We start from the raw sequence: 17152 nt of genomic DNA, 5'->3' as shown, positions 1-17152 counted from the left end.
ACTTCTCGCCTACTCTTTTATGAATACTGATGTTTCGAACGTACTGCTTCCTTCACATACTGTTTTCGCCTACTATATAGTAGGAAAGTAGGCATATTCGAACGCACTTAAGCCCGAATCTCGCGATAATTAGGACGTCACCCAGGTAATTCTCGCCTAGTCTTTTGGATGCGTACATACTTTTTCGCTCGCCTACTCTTTTTCCCATACTAAATAGTAGGGAAGTATGCGGTTTCGAACGCAGCAGATTTGTTGTTGCCCCGAGGCCTCTGCGCATGCGCATTCTGAGCAGAAACCGAAAGTTAAAAAAGATCCAGGAAACGCAAACTCACCTTCAGAAGTCTTGAAACTGTCATTTATATCACACTACGGTAAGTTCATCTCATCTATCTGCTTCTGATATCATGCCATATTATTGTACAATGTTTTCGCGTCGCCATCATATTAAACTCGATCCTCCAGTATGAACTGTATGTGACGCATGTAAAGTGGCCCAGACAGCAGAACACACGCGGGCCAGTTCTGCTCAGATCCAGCCGGAGACGCTTATGAAAGAAGATGCAAAACTCAATCCAACACGTATATACTAACTTTTGAATAAAATAAATTTAAAACATCTTTTTATATTGATCCCATAATAATTGTTGCAAATGATATAAAAACCAAGGCCAGAAAATATGAAGAACATATTAACACAAGTATGAAGACATCTTAAAAGCCTTCTTTAACTAATTACAAATATAAAAAGGTTGCTCAAAGTAAATTATGCATTAAGCACGTTGTTAGATTTTGCTCTTTCCTTCTTTCCTCCATCCCTGTCAGGAGCAAGTTGCAGCCATCTTTATGGGCATTTGTCCTCACTGCATCTGTAAATAGAAAACAATAGTAAAAAATAGATAGTTATACTTTTTCGTGTAACAAAGTGTTGATAAAAAAAAAAAAAAACATGATTGTTATCAAACAAGTGCAACCTGCATATGATGGATATCATATGTAGGTTGAAACCTACATATGTTAAAATCAATATAATTAATAATAAATACATGTCAGGAAACCCCAGAAATAAACATAATGATCCCTTTAGCACAAGTCCCACAATTACATCTTTCATGAACCCCTCTGGACTACAGACATTCGTAGACCATTACAGACTTTTTGTTAAACTTAAAAAGCCAGAAGAAAGAAGTTAACAGTATAACAGTTTCAGCCGTTACGAAGCAATCAGTAATTTAGTTTCAAAGGTCAATATGTTGAAAATGTATCAGCACCCAGCCCACCACGGCTTGCAATAGCCCATGAACAACTCAAACTATAACATTCCTATTCTCATTTTCATTTTAAAGCATAAGTCTGCCATTGCTCTTTTGCCTTTGTACAGATCAACTGATGTGCTGCAAATTGCCCAAATTTGTACTTCTGACTTCTTTATACTTACATTTGCATCTTTTATATGTAAATCTGGATCTGTTGTACAATTTTTCCAGGACTGTTAACAGACACCAATTAACCGATCATTAAGCGCTAACTGACAACACCATGTTAAATTGGAATTAATTTAAAATGGATGTGTCTGTAACTCATTAAAAATGGTCTGTACCACATACAATGAAAATTACAAGTTTACAATTAAGAAAATTACAACGTTAAAATTTAACATTGTCACTAATGTTTTAAAATAGTAAGTCACTGTGTTAACATTCTACGGTTAAGTTAAATCAGAAATACATTTACCACAGTTATTAGTGTCAACAGAGTCAATTGGTAGTATATATAAACTTTTTTATTACTTAAACTAGTTTGTTCAGTCATGTTTCTTAAAATAATTTGACCTAAAAATACTTTAAAGTTACTAGGAAAGACAGTTGTTACAATATAACATTGTGAATAATGTTTTAAAATAGCAAGATTTATAGTGTCAGCACTCTACAGTGTTACCTTTAAATTAAATAAGAAATAAAACATTTACCACGTTTTCTACCGTTAACAGAGCCAAATAGTATATGGACTATAATAGTATTTTATCACTTAAACTAATTCGTTTAGTTTGGTTTCTTAAAATAACTTGATCTAAAAAAAAGTTTTAGCATTGTGAATAATGTTTTAAAATAGCAAGAGTCAGAGTCAACAGCATATCAAGTAGTAAAAACCTTTCCTTTGCGATTGAAATCCATCGTCGAAATGTTGTCAAACTGCCGTGAAACTGAATCTCTTAGTGTGTACGCCTTTATCATCCATTCAATGACCGTCATCCAATCAGTATAGGCTACGGAAATACATCATTCATTGTATTGTTATGCAAGATTTTAAATTTGCCGTGCATACCGTGTAGATTTTAGGACATCCTCAGACCTCAGCCATATGAAGACAAGGCATCATGCCTCAGACTAAAAGGCTTCAGTCATTGGACAAAATGGCATCGCTCCTCAGACTGAAAAGCTTCAGGCCTCAGGAAAAACAATGTCAGGTGTCAGGTCTTGTGCAATTAGGCATCAGACGAAACAGCCTCAGACAAAGACTAAAAGACGGAAACGGACGGACTCGGACTAAAAGGCTTCGGGCGAAACGGACTCGGACTAAAAGGCATCGGGCGAAACGGAGTCTGACTAAAAGGCATTAGGGCTGTCAAAATTGCTCAAAAATGACGTTCGAATATTCCCTCTAAAAAACACGAATATTCGAACTATTCGAACATCTGGTTGCCATTTTGTCAATGACGCACATTACGTCAATAACAGGACAAATTAATACAAAGAGACATAACTACTTGTATAGGTAGTTTATTTAAGTTTAAACATATTTGACAACGTATTACCTACACAAAAACAAACAAGTAAATCTCCTAATGGCCAAGACCGCAGACCTCACTCTCGCTCGCTCACTCGCAGGCACTCATCTCTCTCTCGCCCTCACCCGCTGCGTTCACACACCAAACGCGAATAGAGCGTCTGGCGCGAGTGATTTCAACGTTAAGTCGATGTAAAGACGCGTTTACGCGCGTCTGGAGGTCTTGTGGCGCGAATGAGGCGTCACGCTCTCCGCGCATCAAACTTTTGCTTTTGACGCGCGAATTCAAAATGTTCAAGAGTCCAACTAGACGCGAATCCGACATTGAGCGCTCCGAGCGAGCTGTGCTGTGGTAAAAATTGAACTTTTCCTTGACATGAAACGGTAAATAATCAAACCAGTGGAAGCCTGCAGTGCATGGAACTGCTGTATCTAACCTACCTTATTCATGCTGTGCAATATCTATTCAGTCAGTACAGTAGCCTACTCTTTAGTAATGTTTCTGTTTACCGTTAACGCTTCTTCCTGTGACCTGTCCCTGACCCCTCAAGCAGCGCGCCCACTCGCAAAGCAGACAGCCGCGCCTCTGCTACCGCGGGCGTTATGGTTTTTCCACATTCGAATATTAATTTTCACATTCGAATTTCTGTTTTTTTAAACTATTCGAATATATATTCGAATTTAGAATATTCGTTGACAGCCCTAAAAGGCATCGGGCGAAACGGACTCGGACTAAAAGGCTTCGGGCGAAACGGACTCGGACTAAAAGGCTTCAGACTAAAAGGCATCGGGCGAAACGGACTCGGACTAAAAGGCATCGGGCGAAACGGACTCGGACTAAAAGGCTTCGGGCGAAACGGACTCGGACTAAAAGGCATCGGGCGAAACGGACTCGGACTAAAAGGCTTCGGGCGAAACGGACTCGGACTAAAAGGCATCGGGCGAAACGGACTCGGACTAAAAGGCTTCGGGCGAAACGGACTCGGACTAAAAGGCTTCGGGCGAAACGGACTCGGACTAAAAGGCTTCGGGCGAAACGGACTCGGACTAAAAGGCTTCGGGCGAAACGGACTCGGACTAAAAGGCATCGGGCGAAACGGACTCGGACTAAAAGGCTTCGGGCGAAACGGACTCGGACTAAAAGGCATCGGGCGAAACGGACTCGGACTAAAAGGCTTCAGACTAAAAGGCATCGGGCGAAACGGACTCGGACTAAAAGGCATCGGGCGAAACGGACTCGGACTAAAAGGCATCGGGCGAAACGGACTCGGACTAAAAGGCTTCAGACTAAAAGGCATCGGGCGAAACGGACTCGGACTAAAAGGCATCGGGCGAAACGGACTCGGACTAAAAGGCTTGGGGCGAAACGGACTCGGACTAAAAGGCATCGGGCGAAACGGACTCGGACTAAAAGGCTTCAGACTAATGGCGCTTTTCCATTACCAGTACCGGCTCGACTCGACTCGCCTCGACTCAGCTCGGCTCGGCTCGCTTTTCGCTCCGTTTTCCATTGCAGATAGTACCTCCACAATAGTACCTGGTCGTCATAGCGACGCGGCAGGAAACTGCAGTGACTTAATCTTTTACGCGAGACTCGCGAGACACACCCGCTACCACACACACAGGACAATGGAGGAAATCGAGTGTATGCTGTTTTTGGATGTTTTTGCTTTTGTTTTTGCTGTTTTTTTATTCGGGATACTCCGTCCGGCGCGTGCAATGATGACGCAGTGAATAGTAATGATTCTCTCTGACCAATCAGCAGTCTGCCTTGTTTTCACGTCACATTTTAGTATCGCCTCAGCTCGCTTAGAACCTCGCCGGAGGTGGTACGAAAAAAAGTACCTGGAAGCCGGTACAGGTACAACTTTTACACAGTGGAAAACCAAACAGAGCCGAGTCGAGTCGAGTCGAGCCGAGCCGAGGCGAGCTGGTACTGTGTAGTGGAAAAGCGCCATAAAAGGCTTCGGGCGAAACGGACTCGGACTAAAAGGCATTGGGCGAAACGGACTCGGACTAAAAGGCTTCAGACTAAAAGGCTTCGGGCGAAACGGACTCGGACTAAAAGGCATCGGGCGAAACGGACTCGGACTAAAAGGCTTCAGACTAAAAGGCTTCGGGCGAATCGGACTCGGACTAAAAGGCTTCGGGCGAAACGGACTCGGACTAAAAGGCTTCAGACTAAAAGGCTTCGGGCGAAACGGACTCGGACTAAAAGGCATCGGGCGAAACGGACTCGGACTAAAAGGCTTCAGACTAAAAGGCATCGGGCGAAACGGACTCGGACTAAAAGGCTTCAGACTAAAAGGCTTCGGGCGAAACGGACTCGGACTAAAAGGCTTCGGGCGAAACGGACTCGGACTAAAAGGCATCGGGCGAAACGGACTCGGACTAAAAGGCATCGCCCGGACTCGGACTAAAAGGCATCGGGCGAAACGGACTCGGACTAAAAGGCATCGGGCGAATCGGACTCGGACTAAAAGGCTTCGGGCGAAACGGACTCGGACTAAAAGGCATCGGGCGAAACGGACTCGGACTAAAAGGCTTCAGACTAAAAGACTTCGGGCGAAACAGACTCGGACTAAAAGGCTTCGGGCGAAACAGACTCGGACTAAAAGGCTTCGGGCGAAACGGACTCGGACTAAAAGGCTTCAGACTAAAAGACTTCGGGCGAAACAGACTCGGACTAAAAGGCTTCGGCCGAAACGGACTCGGACTAAAAGGCATCGGGCGAAACGGACTCGGACTAAAAGGCTGTGGGCGAAACAGACTCGGACTAAAAGGCATCGGGCGAAACGGACTCGGACTAAAAGGCTTCGGGCGAAACGGACTCGGACTAAAAGGCTTCAGACTAAAAGGCATCGGGCGAAACGGACTCGGACTAAAAGGCTTCAGACTAAAAGGCATCGGGCGAAACGGACTCGGACTAAAAGCCTTCAGACTAAAAGGCATCGGGCGAAACGGACTCGGTCTGTACCACATACAATGAAAATTACAAGTTTACAATTAAGAAAATTACAACGTTAAAATTTAACATTGTCACTAATGTTTTAAAATAGTAAGTCACTGTGTTAACATTCTACGGTTAAGTTAAATCAGAAATACATTTACCACAGTTATTAGTGTCAACAGAGTCAATTGGTAGTATATATAAACTTTTTTATTACTTAAACTAGTTTGTTCAGTCATGTTTCTTAAAATAATTTGACCTAAAAATACTTTAAAGTTACTAGGAAAGACAGTTGTTACAATATAACATTGTGAATAATGTTTTAAAATAGCAAGATTTATAGTGTCAGCACTCTACAGTGTTACCTTTAAATTAAATAAGAAATAAAACATTTACCACGTTTTCTACCGTTAACAGAGCCAAATAGTATATGGACTATAATAGTATTTTATCACTTAAACTAATTCGTTTAGTTTGGTTTCTTAAAATAACTTGATCTAAAAAAAAGTTTTAGCATTGTGAATAATGTTTTAAAATAGCAAGAGTCAGAGTCAACAGCATATCAAGTAGTAAAAACCTTTCCTTTGCGATTGAAATCCATCGTCGAAATGTTGTCAAACTGCCGTGAAACTGAATCTCTTAGTGTGTACGCCTTTATCATCCATTCAATGACCGTCATCCAATCAGTATAGGCTACGGAAATACATCATTCATTGTATTGTTATGCAAGATTTTAAATTTGCCGTGCATACCGTGTAGATTTTAGGACATCCTCAGACCTCAGCCATATGAAGACAAGGCATCATGCCTCAGACTAAAAGGCTTCAGTCATTGGACAAAATGGCATCGCTCCTCAGACTGAAAAGCTTCAGGCCTCAGGAAAAACAATGTCAGGTGTCAGGTCTTGTGCAATTAGGCATCAGACGAAACAGCCTCAGACAAAGACTAAAAGACGGAAACGGACGGACTCGGACTAAAAGGCTTCGGGCGAAACGGACTCGGACTAAAAGGCATCGGGCGAAACGGAGTCTGACTAAAAGGCATTAGGGCTGTCAAAATTGCTCAAAAATGACGTTCGAATATTCCCTCTAAAAAACACGAATATTCGAACTATTCGAACATCTGGTTGCCATTTTGTCAATGACGCACATTACGTCAATAACAGGACAAATTAATACAAAGAGACATAACTACTTGTATAGGTAGTTTATTTAAGTTTAAACATATTTGACAACGTATTACCTACACAAAAACAAACAAGTAAATCTCCTAATGGCCAAGACCGCAGACCTCACTCTCGCTCGCTCACTCGCAGGCACTCATCTCTCTCTCGCCCTCACCCGCTGCGTTCACACACCAAACGCGAATAGAGCGTCTGGCGCGAGTGATTTCAACGTTAAGTCGATGTAAAGACGCGTTTACGCGCGTCTGGAGGTCTTGTGGCGCGAATGAGGCGTCACGCTCTCCGCGCATCAAACTTTTGCTTTTGACGCGCGAATTCAAAATGTTCAAGAGTCCAACTAGACGCGAATCCGACATTGAGCGCTCCGAGCGAGCTGTGCTGTGGTAAAAATTGAACTTTTCCTTGACATGAAACGGTAAATAATCAAACCAGTGGAAGCCTGCAGTGCATGGAACTGCTGTATCTAACCTACCTTATTCATGCTGTGCAATATCTATTCAGTCAGTACAGTAGCCTACTCTTTAGTAATGTTTCTGTTTACCGTTAACGCTTCTTCCTGTGACCTGTCCCTGACCCCTCAAGCAGCGCGCCCACTCGCAAAGCAGACAGGCGCGCCTCTGCTACCGCGGGCGTTATGGTTTTTCCACATTCGAATATTAATTTTCACATTCGAATTTCTGTTTTTTTAAACTATTCGAATATATATTCGAATTTAGAATATTCGTTGACAGCCCTAAAAGGCATCGGGCGAAACGGACTCGGACTAAAAGGCTTCGGGCGAAACGGACTCGGACTAAAAGGCTTCAGACTAAAAGGCATCGGGCGAAACGGACTCGGACTAAAAGGCATCGGGCGAAACGGACTCGGACTAAAAGGCTTCGGGCGAAACGGACTCGGACTAAAAGGCATCGGGCGAAACGGACTCGGACTAAAAGGCTTCGGGCGAAACGGACTCGGACTAAAAGGCATCGGGCGAAACGGACTCGGACTAAAAGGCTTCGGGCGAAACGGACTCGGACTAAAAGGCTTCGGGCGAAACGGACTCGGACTAAAAGGCTTCGGGCGAAACGGACTCGGACTAAAAGGCTTCGGGCGAAACGGACTCGGACTAAAAGGCATCGGGCGAAACGGACTCGGACTAAAAGGCTTCGGGCGAAACGGACTCGGACTAAAAGGCATCGGGCGAAACGGACTCGGACTAAAAGGCTTCAGACTAAAAGGCATCGGGCGAAACGGACTCGGACTAAAAGGCATCGGGCGAAACGGACTCGGACTAAAAGGCATCGGGCGAAACGGACTCGGACTAAAAGGCTTCAGACTAAAAGGCATCGGGCGAAACGGACTCGGACTAAAAGGCATCGGGCGAAACGGACTCGGACTAAAAGGCTTGGGGCGAAACGGACTCGGACTAAAAGGCATCGGGCGAAACGGACTCGGACTAAAAGGCTTCAGACTAATGGCGCTTTTCCATTACCAGTACCGGCTCGACTCGACTCGCCTCGACTCAGCTCGGCTCGGCTCGCTTTTCGCTCCGTTTTCCATTGCAGATAGTACCTCCACAATAGTACCTGGTCGTCATAGCGACGCGGCAGGAAACTGCAGTGACTTAATCTTTTACGCGAGACTCGCGAGACACACCCGCTACCACACACACAGGACAATGGAGGAAATCGAGTGTATGCTGTTTTTGGATGTTTTTGCTTTTGTTTTTGCTGTTTTTTTATTCGGGATACTCCGTCCGGCGCGTGCAATGATGACGCAGTGAATAGTAATGATTCTCTCTGACCAATCAGCAGTCTGCCTTGTTTTCACGTCACATTTTAGTATCGCCTCAGCTCGCTTAGAACCTCGCCGGAGGTGGTACGAAAAAAAGTACCTGGAAGCCGGTACAGGTACAACTTTTACACAGTGGAAAACCAAACAGAGCCGAGTCGAGTCGAGTCGAGCCGAGCCGAGGCGAGCTGGTACTGTGTAGTGGAAAAGCGCCATAAAAGGCTTCGGGCGAAACGGACTCGGACTAAAAGGCATTGGGCGAAACGGACTCGGACTAAAAGGCTTCAGACTAAAAGGCTTCGGGCGAAACGGACTCGGACTAAAAGGCATCGGGCGAAACGGACTCGGACTAAAAGGCTTCAGACTAAAAGGCTTCGGGCGAATCGGACTCGGACTAAAAGGCTTCGGGCGAAACGGACTCGGACTAAAAGGCTTCAGACTAAAAGGCTTCGGGCGAAACGGACTCGGACTAAAAGGCATCGGGCGAAACGGACTCGGACTAAAAGGCTTCAGACTAAAAGGCATCGGGCGAAACGGACTCGGACTAAAAGGCTTCAGACTAAAAGGCTTCGGGCGAAACGGACTCGGACTAAAAGGCTTCGGGCGAAACGGACTCGGACTAAAAGGCATCGGGCGAAACGGACTCGGACTAAAAGGCATCGCCCGGACTCGGACTAAAAGGCATCGGGCGAAACGGACTCGGACTAAAAGGCATCGGGCGAAACGGACTCGGACTAAAAGGCTTCGGGCGAAACGGACTCGGACTAAAAGGCTTCGGGCGAAACGGACTCGGACTAAAAGGCATCGGGCGAAACGGACTCGGACTAAAAGGCTTCAGACTAAAAGGCATCGGGAGAAACGGACTCGGACTAAAAGGCATCGGGCGAAACGGACTCGGACTAAAAGGCTTCAGACTAAAAGGCATCGGGAGAAACGGACTCGGACTAAAAGGCATCGGGCGAAACGGACTCGGACTAAAAGGCTTCAGACTAAAAGGCATCAGACGAAACAGCCTCAGACAAAGACTAAAAGACGGTGAAACGGACTCGGACTAAAAGGCATCGGGCAAAACGGACTCGGACTAAAAGGCTTCAGACTAAAAAGCATGGGGCGAAACGGACTCGGACTAAAAGGCTTCAGACTAAAAGGCTTCAGACTAAAAGGCTTCAGACTAAAAGGCATCAGACGAAACAGCCTCAGACAAAGACTAAAAGACGGCGAAACGGACTCGGACTAAAAGGCTTCAGGCGAAACGGACTCGGACTAAAAGGCATCGGGCGAAACGGACTCGGACTAAAAGGCATCGGGCGAAACGGACTCGGACTAAAAGGCATCGGGCGAAACGGACTCGGACTAAAAGGCATCGGGCGAAATGGACTCGGACTAAAAGGCTTCAGACTAAAAGGCATCAGGCGAAACGGACTCGGACTAAAAGGCATCGGGTGAAACGGACTCGGACTAAAAGGCATCGGGCGAAACGGACTCGGACTAAAAGGCATCGGGCGAAACGGACTCGGACTAAAAGGCTTCAGACTAAAAGGCATCGGGCGAAACGGACTCGGACTAAAAGGCATCGGGCGAAACGGACTCGGACTAAAAGGCATCGGGCGAAACGGACTCGGACTAAAAGGCTTCAGACTAAAAGGCATCGGGCGAAACGGACTCGGACTAAAAGGCATCGGGCGAAACGGACTCGGACTAAAAGGCTTGGGGCGAAACGGACTCGGACTAAAAGGCATCGGGCGAAACGGACTCGGACTAAAAGGCTTCAGACTAATGGCGCTTTTCCATTACCAGTACCGGCTCGACTCGACTCGCCTCGCCTCGACTCAGCTCGGCTCGGCTCGCTTTTCGCTCCGTTTTCCATTGCAGATAGTACCTCCACAATAGTACCTGGTCGTCATAGCGACGCGGCAGGAAACTGCAGTGACTTAATCTTTTACGCGAGACTCGCGAGACACACCCGCTACCACACACACAGGACAATGGAGGAAATCGAGTGTATGCTGTTTTTGGATGTTTTTGCTTTTGTTTTTGCTGTTTTTTTATTCGGGATACTCCGTCTGGCGCGTGCAATGATGACGCAGTGAATAGTGACGATTCTCTCTGACCAATCAGCAGTCTGCCTTGTTTTCACGTCACATTTTAGTATCGCCTCAGCTCGCTTAGAACCTCGCCGGAGGTGGTACGAAAAAAAGTACCTGGAAGCCGGTACAGGTACAACTTTTACACAGTGGAAAACCAAACAGAGCCGAGTCGAGTCGAGTCGAGCCGAGCCGAGGCGAGCTGGTACTGTGTAGTGGAAAAGCGCCATAAAAGGCTTCGGGCGAAACGGACTCGGACTAAAAGGCATTGGGCGAAACGGACTCGGACTAAAAGGCTTCAGACTAAAAGGCTTCGGGCGAAACGGACTCGGACTAAAAGGCATCGGGCGAAACGGACTCGGACTAAAAGGCTTCAGACTAAAAGGCTTCGGGCGAATCGGACTCGGACTAAAAGGCTTCGGGCGAAACGGACTCGGACTAAAAGGCTTCAGACTAAAAGGCTTCGGGCGAAACGGACTCGGACTAAAAGGCATCGGGCGAAACGGACTCGGACTAAAAGGCTTCAGACTAAAAGGCATCGGGCGAAACGGACTCGGACTAAAAGGCTTCAGACTAAAAGGCTTCGGGCGAAACGGACTCGGACTAAAAGGCATCGGGCGAAATGGACTCGGACTAAAAGGCATCGGGCGAAACGGACTCGGACTAAAAGGCATCGGGCGACTAAAAGGCATCGGGCGAATCGGACTCGGACTAAAAGGCTTCGGGCGAAACGGACTCGGACTAAAAGGCATCGGGCGAAACGGACTCGGACTAAAAGGCTTCGGGCGAAACGGACTCGGACTAAAAGGCTTCGGACTAAAAGGCTTCGGGCGAAACGGACTCGGACTAAAAGGCTTCGGGCGAAACGGACTCGGACTAAAAGGCATCGGGCGAAACGGACTCGGACTAAAAGGCTTCGGGCGAAACGGACTCGGACTAAAAGGCTTCGGGCGAAACGGACTCGGACTAAAAGGCATCGGGCGAAACGGACTCGGACTAAAAGGCATCGGGCGAAACGGACTCGGACTAAAAGGCTTCAGACTAAAAGGCATCGGGCGAAACGGACTCGGACTAAAAGGCATCGGGCGAAACGGACTCGGACTAAAAGGCTTGGGGCGAAACGGACTCGGACTAAAAGGCATCGGGCGAAACGGACTCGGACTAAAAGGCTTCAGACTAATGGCGCTTTTCCATTACCAGTACCGGCTCGACTCGACTCGCCTCGCCTCGACTCAGCTCGGCTCGGCTCGCTTTTCGCTCCGTTTTCCATTGCAGATAGTACCTCCACAATAGTACCTGGTCGTCATAGCGACGCGGCAGGAAACTGCAGTGACTTAATCTTTTACGCGAGACTCGCGAGACACACCCGCTACCACACACACAGGACAATGGAGGAAATCGAGTGTATGCTGTTTTTGGATGTTTTTGCTTTTGTTTTTGCTGTTTTTTTATTCGGGATACTCCGTCTGGCGCGTGCAATGATGACGCAGTGAATAGTGACGATTCTCTCTGACCAATCAGCAGTCTGCCTTGTTTTCACGTCACATTTTAGTATCGCCTCAGCTCGCTTAGAACCTCGCCGGAGGTGGTACGAAAAAAAGTACCTGGAAGCCGGTACAGGTACAACTTTTACACAGTGGAAAACCAAACAGAGCCGAGTCGAGTCGAGTCGAGCCGAGCCGAGGCGAGCTGGTACTGTGTAGTGGAAAAGCGCCATAAAAGGCTTCGGGCGAAACGGACTCGGACTAAAAGGCATTGGGCGAAACGGACTCGGACTAAAAGGCTTCAGACTAAAAGGCTTCGGGCGAAACGGACTCGGACTAAAAGGCATCGGGCGAAACGGACTCGGACTAAAAGGCTTCAGACTAAAAGGCTTCGGGCGAATCGGACTCGGACTAAAAGGCTTCGGGCGAAACGGACTCGGACTAAAAGGCTTCAGACTAAAAGGCTTCGGGCGAAACGGACTCGGACTAAAAGGCATCGGGCGAAACGGACTCGGACTAAAAGGCTTCAGACTAAAAGGCATCGGGCGAAACGGACTCGGACTAAAAGGCTTCAGACTAAAAGGCTTCGGGCGAAACGGACTCGGACTAAAAGGCATCGGGCGAAATGGACTCGGACTAAAAGGCATCGGGCGAAACGGACTCGGACTAAAAGGCATCGGGCGACTAAAAGGCATCGGGCGAATCGGACTCGGACTAAAAGGCTTCGGGCGAAACGGACTCGGACTAAAAGGCATCGGGCGAAACGGACTCGGACTAAAAGGCTTCGGGCGAAACGGACTCGGACTAAAAGGCTTCGGACTAAAAGGCTTCGGGCGAAACGGACTCGGACTAAAAGGCTTCGGGCGAAACGGACTCGGACTAAAAGGCATCGGGCGAAACGGACTCGGACTAAAAGGCTTCGGGCGAAACGGACTCGGACTAAAAGGCTTCGGGCGAAACGGACTCGGACTAAAAGGCATCGGGCGAAACGGACTCGGACTAAAAGGCATCGGGCGAAACGGACTCGGACTAAAAGGCATCGGGCGAAACGGACTCGGACTAAAAGGCATCGGGCGAATCGGACTCGGACTAAAAGGCTTCGGGCGAAACGGACTCGGACTAAAAGGCATCGGGCGAAACGGACTCGGACTAAAAGGCTTCAGACTAAAAGACTTCGGGCGAAACAGACTCGGACTAAAAGGCTTCGGGCGAAACAGACTCGGACTAAAAGGCTTCGGGCGAAACGGACTCGGACTAAAAGGCTTCAGACTAAAAGACTTCGGGCGAAACAGACTCGGACTAAAAGGCTTCGGCCGAAACGGACTCGGACTAAAAGGCATCGGGCGAAACGGACTCGGACTAAAAGGCTGTGGGCGAAACAGACTCGGACTAAAAGGCATCGGGCGAAACGGACTCGGACTAAAAGGCTTCGGGCGAAACGGACTCGGACTAAAAGGCTTCAGACTAAAAGGCATCGGGCGAAACGGACTCGGACTAAAAGGCTTCAGACTAAAAGGCATCGGGCGAAACGGACTCGGACTAAAAGCCTTCAGACTAAAAGGCATCGGGCGAAACGGACTCGGACTAAAAGGCTTCAGACTAAAAGGCATCGGGCGAAACGGACTCGGACTAAAAGCCTTCAGACTAAAAGGCATCGGGCGAAACGGAATCGGACTAAAAACACTACCGCGCTTCTGTAGGCGTCGATTCACAGACAATCAACTTTAGTGAGAAGTTTCATTGTTACATTAAAATGGATTTTTCCACCTTCAATATGAAAATGTATAATAATAATAAATAAGATGCAGGCAGATCAATAATATTGTTGAATAATATTAAAGCTGCTCTAAGCGATGTTGGGTGACGTCACTTCTTGTTGACGTTCGTAGTATTGTCAGACAAAACGGAGGTTAGCTCGACCCTCCCTCCTCCTCATCCCCTCATTCCTGTTTTCACGTAATTTACAGGAATAATTATATTATGTATGATTTGTTATCTTTGTTTCCATATGCAGATCTGAACTGGGTTTCTCATGATGGAGAACAGAGAGAGATCTTCATCTCCAGAACCCAGCTGTGTGTCTGTGAAGCCTCCTAAATTCAGTGATGAAGCAGTGACCTCTGACCCCAGGTGAGTGTAAACATAAACATATAGTGGGTGATTTAACTTCTCTATAAGAGTCAAAAACACACTGAATTCACACAGAGAGATGAGATTTGCAATAGGGCTAGAACAAATGATTATTTTGATAATGCTTTAATTTGTCGATTATTTTTTCGATTAGTCAGATGAAGAAGCAAGTAAATACAGTTCATATGAATTCTTAAATTTTTTTAAAAAAAATTATTGAATGTAATTTTCATCCATTATGTAAGGAATAATTGACTCCAGTCCGTTGAATTATTAGAAAGTAAAAAAAAAATACTATTAAATAACTACTAACGCAGTTAAAGTCACCGGCAACTTTTATTTATTAGTTTATTCAACAATGAACTGCATAAGAACCAGCTGACTCTTTGCTTCTGGCTTCTTCTGGTTCTCCACAGGTCCTCTCAGCCCAAACCCTCTGGGCTCGACAGTCGCCCGCTGCTGACCTGCCAGTCTTGTGTCCATATAGCCGACTCTGATCAGTGGCTTCAGATTGAGCCGTCGGCCTGTACAGATGAAGGAGGGTCAAAGTTCATGGTAGGCACTGACCCAGGCCGTTACGAGTGTGTCAGGACCAGAATGCGCTGGGTCTGTGACTGTGTCGTCACCCTTCAGTACCGGGCCGTAGGCGGAGCCTTCCTCAACGGAGAGCTGGGGAAGCTGCAGTGCAGCCGGATCGCTCCAGTGATTGACCTGACGGTAATCTCAGGGAAACTGGAGGAAGTTCATCTGCCCCATTACGCCTGTTTAGGAGAGTCTGACCCCTCTCTCAAAGCTGCTGTGAAAGTCCTCACCGTAGAAGACGAGGGAATAACCACAGAACCGGTGCAGCTGACCCGATTCCATGCTAAGATCCTCCAACCATCCTTCTCTACCGCAACAGTGATTATAAGTCGGATAAAGCGACTGTACGAACACTGCGATCTTCTTCTCTACATGCGCTCTAAAGATCCTCTCATTCTGTTTATCTACTTCTTTCCATATGATGATTATGAAAAAGAAAAAGTTGAGAAGACTGAAAAGTCAAATGACCCAATCAAGCATCCCAAACCTGACAGGCCGTTCCGGATGAAGACGCCACACTTCCTGACCATTCCTGGTGCCTTGATCCATCCCAATGAAGGCATCTCATTCAGAAGAGAAACTCCCCCAAACTTCTTCAAGGTCAACACTCGTCTGAAGAATGATCTGCAAGTGACTCTTCTCAGAGAAGAGGATCAGAAGACCGTCTGGACTGCAACCATTAAGAAAGATGAACTTGATCTGATTCGTCCATAAGAGAGTCGAGCTGCGTCTGAATAGTGAAGAAGATAAAGCAAGATATTTCGATAAGCATTGGCCAGATCTCATTCCGGGGGTTAAAAATGTCCAGATCATTGCAGATAAACTGTGTCAGCAGAAACTAATTAATGAGGAACAATATTCAGAAATCACACAGAGTTTAACCAGTCAGGAGAGCATGAGAAAGATCTGTTCCAGTAATTATTTTCTAGGATTTTCTTTATTTAGTTTTAACCTTTCATTCTTTTTCAATATTTAGTCATTAGTCTCATTAGTTTGTAAATGTAACATTTTTCTTTGTGAAAAATTAGCCATAAACTATGAAATGTAGAATTTTCTAAAAAGGATAGTTGTGGCATATATAATCCAGCTGCAATGAGGAACAATAATATTGTCTTTATTTAATAAAAGCCATTTTTTGTAAACTTTATTTTGTTGTCTCAGAATTTTATGTTGTGATTTTTTGATATTTCACTGCATGGAAATATTCTGAATGGTAGACGTTCTGCAACAACATACTTAACCCCTAAAGTTGGGTAAGTTGAGCCACTTCTGTGTCACTACCTCCATTTCTGTGTCCTTATGATCCGTTCATTTATTTGTCCTGATAGAAGACAGCTGAAATATGATGTGTTGTATAATAATGCTGAAGCACAGATATTTCTCAGTGAAGAATATGTACTCCGAGCTTCATGTCCTTCAAAGAACGCCTTTATTGTCATTGCATCTAAATAAAACGAGATTATAGAGCCACTCTAGTAAGGTGCATCATTATGACACATATACAGTATATAAAATTCATTTCACAACATATTCATTGCAAACATACACACGCACACACATACACACACACACACACACACACAGATAGAGACTCTCTCTCTCTCTCTCTCACATACACACACACACACACGTCTGGTTCACTATCTTTGTGGGGACTCTCCATAGACTTAATGGTTTTTATACTGTACAAACTGTATCTTCTCTCTCCTTACACTAACCCTACCCCTAAACCTACCCATCACACACACACACACACACACACACACACACACTCACATACACACTAACCCTACCCCTAAACCTACCCATCACAGAAAACTTTCTGCATTTTTTACATTTTCAAAAATATATAATTTAGTATGTTTATTAACCCATTCCCCTCATGGGGGGTTTTACTATCCTTGTGGGGACATTTGGTTCCCACGATGTAATATAAACCAAACGCACATAGAATCTCACACACACACACACACACACACACACATAGAGACTCTCTGTCACACACACACACACACACACACAGATAAGACTCTCTCTCTCTCACACACACACACACACACACACACACACACAGAGATAGACTCTCTCTCACACACACACACACACACACTCACACACACACACACACACACACACACACAGATAGAAACTCAGTCTGAAGTGTGTTTCTCACTGCTGTCCA

The 17152-nt window shown here is 45.9% G+C and overlaps 2 protein-coding genes across 3 annotated transcripts in view; both read left to right on the top strand.

The window, feature by feature from the left end:
• The window catches only part of rpf2 (ribosome production factor 2 homolog), a 223885-nt gene that overhangs the window by 85095 nt on the left and 121638 nt on the right, over positions 1-17152 (top strand). The window lies entirely within an intron of this gene.
• On the top strand, positions 260-16117 carry LOC311068863 (NACHT, LRR and PYD domains-containing protein 1 homolog). Of its 2 annotated transcripts, XM_084091615.1 has the most exons (4): positions 260-371; positions 14273-14303; positions 14364-14388; positions 14805-16117. In XM_084091615.1, exons 2-4 carry the CDS (start codon positions 14291-14293, stop codon positions 15682-15684), a joined length of 918 nt encoding a protein of 305 aa, XP_083947741.1. In that variant the 5' UTR covers positions 260-371; positions 14273-14290; the 3' UTR covers positions 15685-16117. The 2 variants fall into 2 exon arrangements, with proteins under 2 accessions (XP_083947741.1, XP_083947740.1); XM_084091614.1 differs by having other exon boundaries at positions 14273-14388.

Source organism: Abramis brama (assembly GCF_963993115.1).
Source record: "Abramis brama genome assembly, chromosome: 18".
NCBI classification, from domain to species: Eukaryota; Metazoa; Chordata; class Actinopteri; order Cypriniformes; family Leuciscidae; genus Abramis; species Abramis brama.
The sequence above is the reverse complement of the archived record's forward strand: the minus strand, read 5'-3'. Positions and strand labels throughout refer to the sequence as shown.

Excerpts from the sequence above, each read along its gene's own strand:
- LOC311068863 (XM_084091614.1), top strand. The coding sequence starts at position 14,291 with ATGATGGAGAACAGAGAGAGATCTTCATCTCCAGAACCCAGCTGTGTG. Across the intron at positions 14,389-14,804 it reads GCAGTGACCTCTGACCCCAG|GTCCTCTCAGCCCAAACCCT; the intron begins GTGAGTGTAAAC and ends GGTTCTCCACAG.